Source organism: Amblyraja radiata, chromosome 3 (assembly GCF_010909765.2).
Source record: "Amblyraja radiata isolate CabotCenter1 chromosome 3, sAmbRad1.1.pri, whole genome shotgun sequence".
Lineage (NCBI taxonomy): Eukaryota > Metazoa > Chordata > Chondrichthyes > Rajiformes > Rajidae > Amblyraja > Amblyraja radiata.
Genome location: NC_045958.1, coordinates 100,614,921 through 100,630,762, shown reverse-complemented (window position 1 = coordinate 100,630,762; position 15,842 = coordinate 100,614,921). Strand labels below are relative to the sequence as shown.

Here is a 15,842-nt window from a genome sequence, read left to right as displayed (position 1 = left end):
TCAGAAAGTCAAAGACTGAACGAAGTGTCCAAATCAATAATATATTTCAAATTGTGCTATATTACAGTTCTTTGAAGAATATTATAGACAAAACTTGTTTTTAAAAAGTAATTAATTCATAAAGCTTATATATTATTTATGTTTACCATTAAAACCATGCAAGTTTTCAAAGAATGAAAATGAAATTTGTTATATTTACTTGCGAAGCCTTGCGGTTCGGAACGGTTTACTGCTATAACTATATTGCTTGACTTCTTCCCTGACAACAGGTTGGGATTCAGACTCATCAGGATAAAAGCCAAACAAATGTCTATTTAAATTAGTATAATGCTGGCATTGGAGAGGGTCCAGAGGAGGTTAAAGAGAATGTTGGTCCCAGGAATGATTGGGTTAACATAGGATGAGCATTTGATAGCACTGGGCCTGTACTCACTGGAGTTTAGAAGGATGAGGGTGGTTCTCATCAAAACTTACCAAACAGTGAAAGGCCTGGATAGAGTGGATGTGGAGAGAATGTTTCCACTGGCGGGAGAGTCTAGGACCCGAGGGCGCTGCCTCAGAAAAAAAGGGCGTACCTTTAGAAAGGAGATGATATGGAATTTATTTAGTTAGATGGTGGTGAATCTGTGGAATTCATCGCCACAGAAGGCTGTGGAGGCAAAGTCAATGGATATTTTTAAGGTGGAAGTTGATAGATTCTTGATTGGTACGGGTGTCAAGGGTTATGGGGAAAAGGCAGGAGAATGGGGTTGAGAGGGAGAGATCAATCAGCCATGATTGAATGGTGGAGTAGACTTGATGGGCCGAATGGCCTAATTCTGCTCCTAAAATTTCTGAACTTATGAACTAATGCTAAGTACTTGCAATGGATTAAGACCATGGAGAGGAAAGTGTACAGGCAAGATTGCAGAAAGCATCCTTCAAATTAAGAGTAAAATATCTGAAACAATGATAGGTAAAATAGGCATATGGTATGCTTGCCTTCATTGCTATGGACAGTGACTATAAGAGTGAGGAATCATGATGCAGCTCTATAGGACTTTGGTTAGGCTGCAATTGCGTGCAGTTCCGGGTGCCCCATTGCAGGAAAGATGTGGAGGCTTTGGAGAGGGTGCAGAGGAGGTTTACGAGAATGCTGTCTGGATTGGAGGGTATCAGCTACAGTGAGGGTCTGGGAAGTCAGAGGTTGAGGGGAGACTTGTTTACATAAAAGAGACTTGAGTACATAAAATTATGAGGCATAGATAGGGTAGACAGTCTGAACCTTTTTCCCAGGGTGGAAATGCCCAACACTGGACTGCATAGCTATAAGGTGAGAGGGCGCGATGTGCAGGGCAAGTCTTTTTACACAGAGAGTGGAGGGATCTGGACCTTATTGGTGGTGGAGGAAGATACGATCGTGGCATTTGAGGCTTTAAGATAGGTGCATGAAAGTGCAGGGAATAGAGGGATGTGGATTATGTACATCGACATATTTATATCGTTTATATGGTTGAAAGTATAAAGAGCTTCAAATTCCTGGGCGTGCACATCTCTGAAGATCTTTCCTGGTCCGAGAACACAAATGCAATTATCAAGAAAGCTCATCAGCGCCTCTACTTCCTGAGAAGATTACGGAGTCGGTTTGTCAAGGAGGACTCTCTCTAACGTCTACAGGTGCACAGTAGAGAGCATGCTGACCGGTTGCATCGTGGCTTGGTTCGGCAACTTGAGTGCCCTGGAGAGGAAAAGACTACAAAAGGTAGTAAACACTGCCCAGTCCATCATCGGCTCCTTCCATCGAGGGGATTTATCGCAGTCACTGCCTCAAAAAGGCTGGCAGTATCATCAAAGACCCACACCATCCTGGCCACACACTCATCTCCCTGCTACCTTCAGGTAGAAGGTACAGGAGCCTGAAGACTGCAACAACCAGGTTCAGGAATAGCTACTTCCCCACAGCCATCAGGCTATTAAACCTGGCTTGGACAAAACTCTGATTATTAATAACCAATTATCTGTTATTTGCACTTTATCAGTTTATTTATTCATGTGTGTATATATTTATATTATGGTTTATGGACACACTGATCTGTTTTGTAGTAAATGCCTACTATGTCAAAATCAAATCAAAATAGGACGAACATGGTAAATGGTAGTGAATTGAGGAATGCAGTTGAACAGAGGGATCTAGGAATAATTGTGCACAGTTCCCTGAAGGTGGAATCTCTTGTAGATAGGGTGGTAAATAATACTTTTGGTGTGCTGGCCTTTATAAATCAGAGCATTGAGTATAGAAGTTGGGATGTAATGTTAAAATTGTACAAGGCATTGGTGAGGCCAATTCTGGAGTATGGTGTACAATTTTGGTCGACTAATTATAGGAAGGATGTCAACAAAATAGAGAGAGTACAGAGGAGATTTACTAGAATGTTGCCTGGGTTTCAACAACTAAGTTACAGAGAAAGGTTGAACAAGTTAGGTCTTTATTCTTTGGAGCGCAGAAGGTTAAGGGGGGACTTGATAGAGGTCTTTAAAATGATGAGAGGGATAGACAGAGTTGACGTGGATAAGCTTTTCCCACTGAGAGTAGGGAAGATTCAAACAAAAGGACATGACTTAGACAGGACAATGATCTCAGTGTCCGTGCCGCTGTGAAACGTCTGTTTTTACTTTTTTGTGTTGTTCAGTTAAACTTTTGGTTATTAGGTTGTGTTATATGTGGGGGGGGGGGCTGAAACAGGGCTTTCTGTCTCTCCCTTCGGGGGAATGCGACTTTCTTGTTGTATCCCCCTTCTCTTCCCCCGTCTGAGCTGAGGCCTAATGGCGGAGCTGGCGGCCTCCAACCTGCGACCGACCTCGAGGCTCCGGAGGTAGAGCCAGCCAGGACTTAGCAACGCGAGGCTGGCCGTCTTCGAGCGGCGGCGGCGTTCGGGCAGCGGCACGACTCGGCGCTCCGGTGAGGGTGGACGGCGCGGGGCTGAGACACTCCTGTGAGGGCGGCCCGGCTCCCGGCTGGAATTCGCTCCCGTGGGGGCAGCCCGGTGCGGGGCTGGAAGGCGCTCCCATGTGGGCGGCCCGGCTCCCAGCTGGAAGGCGCTCCCGTGTGGGCGGACGGCGCGGGGCTGAGACGCTCCCGTGTGGGCGGCCCGGCTCCCGGCTGGAAGGTGCTCCCGTGTGGGCGGCCCGGCTCCCGGCTGGAAGGTGCTCCCGTGTGGGCGGCCCGGCTCCCGGCTGGAAGGTGCTCCCGTGTGGGCGGCCCGGCTCCCGGCTGGAAGGTGCTCCCGTGTGGGCGGCCCGGTGCGGGGCTGAGACGCTCCCGTGTGGGCGGCCCGGTGTGGGGCGGAGACGGTGCTCCGGTGGCTGAGGCGGCGTTCTGGCGGCGGCGACCTGAATCCGGGGCTCGGCCGCGGGCAAGTGGATGACATCGTCGGGAGCTCGCGGGTCACAGGTTGATGCCCGTTTTCCGGAGCTCCCGTGGCAGCAGCTGCGTCCGTTGGACTGGAGGGCAGCAGCTTCGACCACCCCCGGGCCGCGGAGCTTGAACCGCGGGACTGACTTACCATCGCCCAGTGGGGTATCGCCTCAGCGCAGAGGGAGAAGAGGAGGGAAGAGACAGCAACCCTAAGACTTTTGCCTCCATCACAGTGAGGAGGTGCTTGGTGAACTCACTGTGGTGGATATTAATTTGTGTTTATTGTGTGTTGTTTATTATTACATGTATGGCTGCAGGCAACGACATTTCGTTCAGACCGAAAGGTCTGAATGACAAATAAAGGATTCAATTCGACTTGAGAATTAAGGGACAGAAATTTAGGGGTAACATGAGGGGGAACTTCTTTACTCAGAGAGTGGTAGCTGTGTGGAATGAGCTTCCAGTGGAGGTGGTGGAGGCAGGTTCGATTATACCATTTAAAAATAAATTAGATAGTTATATGGACGGGAAAGGAATGGAGGGTTATGATCTGAGTGCAGGTAGATGGGACTAGGGCAGAATAAGTGTTCGGCACGGACTAGAAGGGCCGAGATGGCCTGTTTCCGTGCTGTAATTGTTATATGGTTATATCGTTATATGTTCTGTGTGCTGAAGCAAAGCAAGAATTTCATTGTCCTATCAGGGACACATGACAATAAACTCACTTGAAATTGAACTTGCAGATGAGATGAGTTTAAATAGGCATCATGTTCGGTACAAACATTGTGGCCGAATGACCCGTTCCTGTGCTGTAGTGTTCATAAGGTCATAAGGAATAGGAGTGGAATTAGGTCATTTGGCCCATCAAGTCTACTCCGCCATTGAATCATGGCTGATCTATCTCTCCCTCCTAACCCCATTCTCCTGCCTTCTCCCCATAACCGCTAACACCCGCAGTAATCAAGAATCTATCCATCTCCGCCTTAAAAACATCCACTGACTTGGCCTCCATAACCCTTGACAAAGATTTTCACAGATTCATCACCCGCTGACTCAAGAAATTTCTCCTCATCTCCTTCCTAAAAGAACGTCCTTCAATTCTGAGGCTATGACCTCTAGTCCTAGACTCTCCCACTAGTGGATACATCCTCTCCACATCTATAGGTTTCAAAATCAAAGTGGTTTTCCAAGCTATACTTAGATCGAGTCCATCTTGTCCTTCATGATGGGATGTGTTTGACTACCCTCCTGCATGGTGCCAGCTAGATGTGTTATATAACCACGAATCCTTGTCGCTATATGTGTTGTTCCCAAATAATCCTTGCAAACATTACGATTTCTGTCCTTGCTAACTACAAATGTAGACACAAAATGCTGGAGTAACTCAACGGGTGAAGCTGCATCTATGGAGAGAAGGAATTGGCGACGTTTCGGGTCGAGTCCCTTCTTCAGGCCGGTCCAATGGTAGTGGGTTATCGTTGATATTTGCTTACAAACCAGCATTTTGTGTCTAACGCTGAGTTACTCCAACATTTTATGTCTAATCTCCATAGATGCTGGCTTACCCGCTGAGTTACTCCAGCATTTTGTGTCTACCTTCGATTTACCAGCATCTGCAGTTCTTAAACACTTGCTAACCAATTTGGCTCCCAAACTGATTGTGCACCATCTGCGAAATCTAGATTCATTTGACTCCTTCTTCAACCTTAGGTTCTCATTACAGGTAATTAAGGAAAATAACCTAACTTTCTCTGGTTATACATTACTATAATGCAAGCACAAGCAACTGCCGAGAAACCTTCCCTCTCCAACACCTCCCAGCCGCTCACCAGCAGGTGAAGCAGAATAAGCAAGTGAAGAATTAGATGGAATTTCAACGTTCTCAGATCTTTACATGCAAATACCTTGCAGCCACAAGCAAAGTCTAATAAGTTCATTTTATAGATATAGCATGCAGGTCAGGTCGGGTACAGTTCCCCCCGCCATGGGTACCATGTAATCCCGTGCTACCTGCTCCATGGTCGGATAGTCGGCAACTAAACCGTCTCCCCACCTGGTTTGCCAGGTGAGGAGGGCACCAAAAACAAGACCTGTCAAAGGGCGGATGAGCTTCTAGCGAGCCAACGGCCATCGCACTTCAGTAGAAGTTGCGCTCAATGTCGTACAGAGCATTATAAGGAATGATGATAAAGCACACACACACCAACATCCTATACTTCCAGTGGCGGAAGTCTGCAGGAACTGGAGGACAGAGATGTGTGGTGCGTCCATCACCATTCCCGTTGGAAACCAGCACCACTGCGTCGCGATGATGAATGAATGAATGAATGAATTACTGCAAAAACAGGCCCAAAGAGAGTCACAAAATGCTGGAGTGACTCAACGGGACGGGCAGCCTCCGAAATGTATAGGGAAGGAACTGTAGATGCTGGTGTACAATGAAGATAGACACAAAATGCTGGAGATGGAGGAAGATAGACACAAAACCCATGGACTAAGTGGTCCGAAAGGACCCACTTGTATCCATGCTGTATCTCAAAATTAAATGTGTGGATTTAGTTATTTGCTTTGGAGGTTCTGGTGTGTTTCAATAATAGTTCTGAAGCTAGGTTACGTCCTAGGCTAGGTTCAATATCTCACACCAATTTTGCAGCTTTGGAGTGGATAATTTTCTTTTTCACTTTTTCTCTACTGCAGGTACCATCACGACATTGCAAGTACTATCGCAATGTATAAGAACCATTTGGATAGGTACATCGATAAGGCAGGTTTTCGAGGGATATGGACCAAACGCAGGCAGGTGGAACGGGTGTAGATGGGGCATATTGGTTGGCGTGAGCAAGTTGGGCCAAAGGGCCTGTTTCCGCACTGTGACCCCATGACAAAGTCTTCACTCTCTATGTTTTCTAAACATAGAAACATAGATAATAGGTGCAGGAGTAGGCCATTCATCCCTTTGAGCCAGCACCGCCATTCAATATGATCATGGCTGATCATCCACAATCAGTACCACATTCCTGCTTTCTCCCCGTATTCCATGATTCCGTTAGCCCTAGGAGCTAAATCTAACTCTCTCTTGAAATCATCTAGTGAATTGGCCTCCACTGCCTTCTGTGGCAGAGAATTCCACAGATTCACAACTCTTGGTGAAGAAGTTTTTCCTCATCTCAGTCCTCAATGGCCTACCCCATATTCTTAAACTGTGACCCCTGGTTCTGGACTCTGAGCATCGGGAATATTTTTCCTGCATCTATCGCGTCCAATCCTTTAAGAATTTTATATGTGTCTATAAGATGCCCTCTCATCCTTCTAAATTCCAGTGAATGCATTCCCAGTTGATCCATTCTTTCATCATGTGTCAGTCCCGCCATCCCGGGAATTAACCCGGTGAACCTACGCTGCACTCCCTCAATAGCAAGAATGTCCTTCCTCAAATTAGCAGACCAAAACTGCACACAATTCGCCAGGTGTGGTCTCACCAGGGCCATGTACAACTGCAGTAGGAGCTTGTGGCGTTTCATATATTCTTCAAACTGCAAAGACAGACAAGAAAGTAGTGCCACCCACCTTTGTGGTGTATGCAGCTTCTGGGTCATCCTCCAGTATTCGAGAAAGGCCAAAATCAGAAACCTTACTGACCAGGTTACTGTTGACCAAGATGTTCCGTGCCGCCAGATCTCGGTGGACGTAACCCATGTCTGACAGATACCTCATTCCCGAGGCAATTCCTCTCAACATTCCCACCAGCTGGATGACTGTAAACTGGCCATCGTTCTTCTGAAGGAAGGGTAAAGAATTTGGTCACATGGTATCTTTACTGACAAAACACCACACTATAAATGAACGAGCCAAGTCTAAACCAAATACCCCCGGCAAATAACCTAAACCACATCAATGCTAAGCTTTCATCTGTCAACAGGAGATTGAAACCAGAGCTACACAGGTGGAAGAATATCAAGAACTGGTTGACTCCACATTGTTTAACTCACAGAACAGTGTAGACTTCAGGAGAGTTTCATAAGCATAAGTAAATTTGGGTAATAGTTCAGACTACAGCATTGAAACAGCTGTTTATTTTACAAAACACCTTTAAGTTTTTTCTTGTTTTGACCAAAACAGACACTCATTCATCAGAAAGCCATTTTTTCTTCAAAGTACAGACATTCTTCATGTTGGGGGTATTAAGTTAAAAGCCAGCTTAATAGTAGGGAACATTTAACAGGCTCACATCTCCTGATGAAGATGAGCAGGGTACTGATATGGGTGAGATGGGGGTGAGGACCAGGTCCAATAGTAGAATTTCATGCTGTCAAAGGACTGGATATTCACAGGGTCAGGAATGCTTGTCATGGTGTGCAGTGACAGCTGTGTGTTATAATTCTCTTCTGCAGATAGGTTCCATGTCTCTTTGACATACAGAAGTTTTATGGTTAGCGGGGATTTCTCTACCATGGGTAGCATTCCAGCTGGGTACCTTTCCAGCACTCCAGATGCTTCAACTACTTCTGAGAGGTCATTGGGTGAAAAGTCCCACTAACTGTTAATTTAACTTCTGAAATACACACACACACACACATATATATATATATTTAATATATATATGTTCGTGTATATATATACACACACGAACATGCATAAACCCGAAAACACACGCACATGCACACCCGCTCATACACACACACACTCACACACAAGCACATTAACGCAAAAACACAAGCACGCGAATACGCACAAACACGCAAAAACATGCACACAAACACAAAAACACACACACACACATGCACTAGCTCTATCCAACAGCCAAAAGTCTATAGCCTCCTTTTGCTCTGGTATTTTATTTTGTTCTTCACATGTTTAAATTATGTTTTATTTTTAATAGTCTACTGTATATCGTGTTGTTACCCTTGCGAGCAAAGCACCAAGGCAAATTCCTTGTATGTTTACATATTTGGCTAATAAAATGGATTCAATTCAGTTCACAAACACAAAAAAAACACACACACACACACACACACACACGGGCACACACACACATCTGGAAAGCCAATCAGTTCGTCAAGGAAGCTATCAATGTATTCCCAATACATTCATGTACAAAGATACACGGGCGGCCACGGTGGCGCAGCGGTAGAGTTGCTGCCTTACAGCGCTTGCAGCGCCGGAGTCCCGGGTTCGATCCCGACTACAGATGCTGTCTGTACGGAGTTTGCACGTTCTCCTCGTGTCCGCGTGGGTTTTCTCCGAGATCTTCAGTTTCCACCCACACTCCAAACCTGTACAGGTATGTAGGTTAATTGGCTTGGTGCATGTGTAAATTGCCCCTAGTGTTTGTACAGTAGTGTTAATGTGCGGGGATCGCTGGTCGGTGCGGACCTGATGGGCTGAATGGCCTGTTTCCAAGTAGGAAACATGTTACCAATGTTGGGAGAGTCCAGAACCAGAGGTTACAGTTTAAGAATAAGGGGTAGGCCATTTAGGACTGAGATGAAGAACTTTCTTTTCTCCCAGAGAATTGTGAATCTGTGGAATTCTCTGCCACAGAAGGGGGGTGGAGGCCAATTCACTGGATATTTTCAAGGGAGTTAGATTTAGCTCTTAGGGCTAAAGGAATCAAGGGATATGGGGGGAAAAGCGAGAACGGGGTACTGATTTTGGATGATCAGCCATGATCATATTGAATGGCGGTGCTGGCTCGAAGGGCCAAATGGCCTACTCCTGCACCGATATTTCTATGGTTCTACGTTTCTATTGTAATTTGTGTCCCAGCCATTCACAGACCCCTTCACTTAAAGGAGGAAAGAATTCAATGTCATGAAAGCCTGAAAGAAAAATTCTGATTTCTCAGTGCACCAGAATCCTTGCTGACCCAGTGATTACATTTCCAGTGTTCCCTGCAGATGGTTTCCGCAGAAATAAAGGTGACATTGACAATGGTCTGTCAGAATGTTAATCAACTTCTACCTTCACAGTGTAGGAAGAAACTGCAGATGCTGGCTTACACCACAGAAAGACACAAAATGCTGGAGTAACTCAGTCTGACAGGCAGCATCTCTGGATAGAAGGAATGGGTGACGTTAAGAAGGGTCTCAACCTGAAACGTCACCCATTCCTTCTATCCAGAGATGCTGCCTGTCCCGCTGAGTTACTCCAGCATTTTGTGTCTGTCTACCTTCACAGTGAACAGATCTTCAATCTGCTTTTAGAAACAATGAGAGAGGTGGATTTTGTACACATGTATAAAAATATATGGGAAGGTGGAGGATAGTGACCAGTAAGGCTCAAAGGAAGGGCAGGCAGAGAGAGCGAGGTGAAGGAATATGGTGATGGTGATGATTTTGAAGTGTGCTTATCTCAATGCAAGGAGAATTGTGGAGTGGAAGGGTTGGAGGTGGAGTAAAGCTATGTCCTTGGTGATTTGAAGGGTTTGAAACTCCTTGCCACTTTCCCATGTCTATTGCAAAGGTTTCCTCTACTGTGCAGACTAATAATCAGCCCATGGTCATGCATTGAATTATGATTTGCAAGAAATGCAATATTTTCATTATTGGTTCCATTTCCTTCCCCATCGTGAATTACTTCACCAGAAATGGGATCCTGTATGTCATACCTTCATTAAATAATACCATTTTAAGTCCTAGACTTTATGCTCCAGAGATATTATTTTTGAATTTTGTACTCTGCCGATGCAATTTAAAAATTCACTTTAATGTTGAAATATGCTCTTATAAAACAGTATCTGCAGTGCAGAGGATAATGGAGCAGGGGGAAGGATAAACAGCAGGGCCCAAAGATTGACACTACCGAATTAGTTTAGTTTAGAGATACAATGCGGAAACAGGCTCTTCGGCCCACCGAGTCCACGCCGACCAGCGATACCAGCACATTAACATCATCCTACACTCACTAGGTACCTGTTCGGCTTTGGAGTGTGGGAGGAAACGAAAGATCTCGGAGAAAACCTTCGCAGGTCACGGGGAGAAAGTACAAACTCTGTGCAGACAGCACCCGTAGTCAGGATCGAACCCACATCACAGAAGTGTGATGAATTGATTTGCTGATCACTGTGATCCATCATCAGTTTAGCTTTAGGTTTACTCATTATTGTCAGGTGTAATGAGGTACAGTGAAAAGCTTTGTTTTGCATGCTATCTAAACAGATTAGGTCCACCATACATAGGTACAATCAGTTCAAACTCAAGCACAATAGATCAGGCAAAGGATAAGATGCAGAGTGCACACTTGTCTCCATGTTAGAAGCACTGACTCATAACATTAATCTGTAATGGACTGATTCCTAAACACGAATACCATAAATATTTGATATTATGTCATAAATTAATCCATGAATAATTTAACAGGAAAAAGTTAAACAAATAAATTGCCAGTTGATTCATAAATTAATTTCTGAAACGTAAAATAACTTACCTTTAAAAAAGTATCAAGAGAGCCATTCTCCATATATTCTGTCACTATCATAACTGGTTTACCTTAAAATATATGTAAAAACAAAGTTATTTATTCGAGTTGTGCAGCAATATTCAACAGTTAGGATTTGCAATTGCTTGAAACAAATATTGAGCAATTGTTATATGCAACTCATGATTTTACATCTATGAATTTTAATATATGGAAAATTGCATGTTTCTGTGATGCACTCGATGTGGATTTTGCTCACCATTCGAATTTCTGGATAATAAATCAACTCAATAATTTCCAATGAAAGCGAAACCTCTTAATAATACGGGGCATAAACATCAATTAAATATACTTAACTGTTTTAAAAACCAACATCTAATCTTCCAAGTTTGTTATTAACTTGCATTAAATTAAAAAATCTTTGTGACTAGAATTGTCCAACTTCTCCTCACAATCACTTGATTTGCTAAGGACTGTTGGCAGAACAATTTCCCACTGGAGATGAATAATGTTCTATCACATCGTATAGTAATCAGATGGGAGAAACAACCACTTTAGGTTTCGTTTTTTAGTTTGAAGAAGGACTGAAGAAGGGTCTCGACCCAAAACGTCGCCTATTCCTTTGCTCCATAGATGCTGCCTCACCCGCTGAGTTCCTCCAGCATTTTTGTCTACATTGGTTTTTTAGTTTAGTTTAGTTTAGAGATACAGCGCAGAAACAGGCCTATCGGGCCACCATATCAGCGCCGACCAGCGATCCCCGTACACTAGCACTCTCCTACACACGCTAGGGACAATTTTACTATTTTAACTAGCCAATTAACCTACAAACCTCTATGTCTTTGGAGTCTGGGAGGAAACTTGAGCTTCCGGAGAATACCCACGCACATCACGAGGAGAGCGTGCAAACTCCACACAGTCAGCACCCGTAGTCAGGATCGAACCCGGGTCACTGGCACTGCAAGGCAGCAACTCTACCGCTGCACCACCGTGTCATCAAGTTATTTGAGCATCTGTTTGCATAATGATTGGCTTTCAAAGAGAAACCTCATCACAGACGTCATTGTTGACTCATTGAACAGACAACAGCCGAGCGGAATGGATTGGCAACACAGAGGCTTCGACAAGTTGAGTAATTGCAAACACTCATTCTGAAAGTGACCTCGTGCTTTGGCGATCTGATGAAAAACCTTAACTGACCAGCTAACTCCTGCTTCAGGTCGAGGATCTGTCCCATCTGCCCAACTCTGCCTGCGATTCCACACTCAGGAGTCAAGAGTCAAGAGTGTTTTATTGTCATATGTCCCAAACTGAACAATGAAATTCATACTTGCAGCAGCACAACAGAATATGTAAACATAATACTCAGTAAACAATATAATCAATGAAAAAATGTATATACATAGAAAGTTATATATATGTTGATTATATATATATATATTTCAGTATGTATATACAAACACACACATATATAAATATTTCAGCATGTATGTATATTTATATATATTAGAGGGGAAAGCACTTCTTCCAGAGTATCATTCATTAAAAGCCTTGTCTCTCACTTTATAATCTATGGTCTAGTTTCTACAGAAACAATTTCCCACAACAGTATATATACACACTCAGATATATATAAATGTATACACACTTACACAAACACATATGTATGTGTGCACATACATACATATATATATATACACACATATTTCAGTATGTATGTATGTAGATACACACACATACACACACACAGGTATATATATATGTACACCCACACACACACGTACACACATATCCTCTTCCCGATGGTAGGGGTGAAATGGGTGCATGGCCAGGGTAGTGCGGATCTCTGATGATGCTGGCTGCCTTTTCGAGGCAGTGACTCCTGTAAATCTCGCTGGTAAACTGTGAAAGCCCTCAGACCCTTGAGTGATGGGGCGATGCCTAATAGCCCTGTCCCACGGTACAAGTTCATTCCAAGAACTCTCCCGAGTTTAAAAAAAATCAACCTCGTGGTAAGAACGGAGAATTAACATGGCGGGTACGTCGGAGCTCGGGGACGTCTCTTAGCACTAACGGCAGGTACTCGGGAAGACTCGCTAACGGCAGGTAAGCACGGGAAGACTCGTGAAGATTTTTCAACATGTTGAAAAATGTCCATGAGAGTTCCGAGTACCGACGAGTGGCCATTACCGTAAATCTCCGAGTTCGAATCAGGGCAAACTCAGGAGAACTCTTGATATGAACTCGTACCGTGGAACAGGGCTTTTACTTTGTCAATTTTACCTACCGGCGAAGAATAAAAAGTAATGGCATTTGCTCATCTAAAATTGAGGCTGCATCTTGACGCAGATATTTCATTCAGTGTTCCAGTTGAGCCACCTCGGTACTTTGATTACTAATTCTGAAAAAAATCCACCCCTATATTTCACTCTAACTACCACACCACTCGTGTTACCTTTAAATGAAAAATCAATTTGGCCAAAGCAATTATTTTTCCAGATTAATTAGGCAAATATAAGTACATACAATTCTATCCCCAAGTGGAGTTGCATACGAGACCAACTGTGGTCTTTACCTGAAGCCAGATTATAGGCCTGGGAATTATTGGAGCAGCACACACTTGGCATTTTAAAGTCATACATTCCGTGCTTAGTTTTAAATAATGCTTATATGCAATTGATAATTGAATTAAAAATGAATGAGGATTTAGGAGGTGAGAAAGATAAATGCTCAGAAAGACAGATGTACAGGCCATAGAACAGGGAAATACAAATCCAGGACCCTGCACCCTCATTACTGTCGATAGAATGTAACTGCGGTGTGAAATGTCTGCATTTGGTAGGTTTTTATTATAAATAGCCATGTAGCAGTGCATACATTTTAATGGAAAAATGAATAGCTATCAGGTAATAATTAAATTGGGCAGAAATATCCAGTAAAAAGAGTCAAGAGTTGCACACAGCAATCACCTCCTTAACTCCTTAATTTCTGTCTTGGGCCTCCTCCATGGCCAGAGTGAGGCCCACCACAAATTGGAGGAACAGCACCTCATATTTTGCTTGGGTAGTTTACACCCCAGTGGTATGAACATTGACTTCTCCAATTTCAGGTAGTCTTTGTTTTCTCCCTCCTTCCCCTCCCCTTCCCAGCTCTCCCACAAGCCTACTGTCTCTGCCTCTTCGTTTCTTTCCCGCCCCCCCCCCGCCCCCCCGCCCCCCGACATCAGTCTGAAGAAGGGTCTCGACCCGAATCATCGCCTATTCCTTCGCTCCATAGATGCTGCCTCACCCGCTGAGTTTCTCCAGCATTTCTATCTACCTTCCTTAACTGAAAGTGTTCAGCATGGCCAAAAACAGATAAGAGTAATTGTGATTATATTTGGGTTGGGATTATTTTTCTGTTTTATACTCCCTAATAGCAGGCGCTTTGGCCCAACTTGTTCATGCCAACTAATTTGAGCTTGTCCCATTTACCTATGTTTGACATATCCCTCTGAATCTTTCCTACCCAGTGACCTGTTCCAAATGTTGTTATTGTTCCTGCCTCAACCACTTCCACCTACAGCTTGTCCCATGTATGTAACAACCTCTGTGGGAAAAAAATGCCCCTCGGGTTCCGATTAAATCTTTCCCCTCTCAACTTAAATCCTTGCTCTCTCGGTCTTGATTTCTCAACCCTGTGGAAAAGACTGTGTGCTTTCAACCTGTTGCTGCCCCAAACTATTGGTTTGATTAGGCTTTAAGATATGAAAAATAATATGTACCAGGTGAGTCATACAATAAAATAATATGTCTTCATTAAAATTGGATATTCTGTGTTTACATTTTTAAAGTCCTTGCCTACAAATATACTTTTCAGGTAACTAATTTGTTGAATATCATGTGCAGGTGTGTCATATAATAAAATAATATGTCTTCGTTAAAATTAGATATTCTGTGTTTATATTTAAAAATTCACGGCTTACTTTTCAGGTAACTAATTTGTTGAATAACACGTCAACCAATTTGCTCTTAAAACTCTCCAAATCCATGTCACCTGCACACCTCTGTTTACTGAACTGCAGTCATAAATTATGGACTCCCCGTATTTATCGATGAAACTGTTTGATGTCTCTTTACGTTACCCATGTGACAGCAATTTAGACGTCGACCTCACAGATCAAATCTCTTTCCATTTTAATACAATTATGGAAGTGATAATTTCACCATGACCCCAACAGAAATACACGAGTGGAAAGAGCAAGAACGGAGTAGCAGAACTTTAGAACGAGCGGCACTTGTTCAGAGAATTATGACAGGTTTACTGCAATGCTTGTTAGCTTTAAAGACAATGACAGCGATGTATTGTCTCTGTGTTTTGCACCCTGGTAATGCTCTGAGATTAAATCAAAGTTCAGCCAGAGAGAGAGAAATGAAGCTGTCATTGGGATGTCTTGTGGGTGGACATCCCAGTGGGCCGGGTGAACTCAGATATCTCAATAAGATGAGGGTGGCACAGTGGCGCAGCGGTAGAGTTGCGGCCTTTAGTCCCTGTCCCACTTAGGCGACTACAGTTGACTAGGCTGTCGCCACATGGTCGGTGGGGTGTCGCCTGTATGGTCGTGAGTAGTCTCCTCAGTCGCCCAAAGAATCGTAGCGTTTTCTTGGTCGCCGCTGGATTTTGAAATGTTCAAAACTTTTCGGCGACAGTTGGATTGTCATAGGTTGTCGCCAGGATGACGTAAGTTGTTGCCGGCGCTGACTTTGGTGAATTCCATTGGCGACTACCTACGTCAACCTACGTCAACCGGCGACAGGTACCGGCGACTGAATTGCCTTCTGTTGTCGCCGACAGGGTCGTACCTTGCCGTGGCTTGTCGCGGATGGACGTATGTTGTCGTAGGTGGACGTCCTATAGTCAGGGTCGCTGGTTGTTTGCCATAGCCTGACATTGACTAGGTGATAGTTTGTTGTAGACATTGTCATAGAGATTGTCGTAAGGGGGCCAGTCGCCGTTTTTTCGACGACCTGCTATGACTATGATAGTCGCTGGC

At 44.0% G+C, this 15,842-nt stretch overlaps 1 protein-coding gene across 5 annotated transcripts in view; it reads right to left on the bottom strand.

Annotated features, from left to right (window-relative positions):
* Window positions 1-15,842, bottom strand: part of epha5 (EPH receptor A5) — a 313,137-nt gene that overhangs the window by 25,525 nt on the left and 271,770 nt on the right. For all 5 annotated transcript variants that reach the window (XR_004411473.1, XM_033018418.1, XM_033018421.1 and 2 more), the window contains 2 exons: window positions 10,820-10,881; window positions 6,962-7,171 (listed from right to left, as the gene is read on the bottom strand). Coding sequence is in view for 4 of the 5 variants with exons in the window: in XM_033018418.1 (XP_032874309.1) it covers window positions 6,962-7,171; window positions 10,820-10,881 (272 nt within the window). In the remaining variant the exon portion in view is untranslated. The remainder of the gene's footprint in view (window positions 1-6,961; window positions 7,172-10,819; window positions 10,882-15,842) is intronic.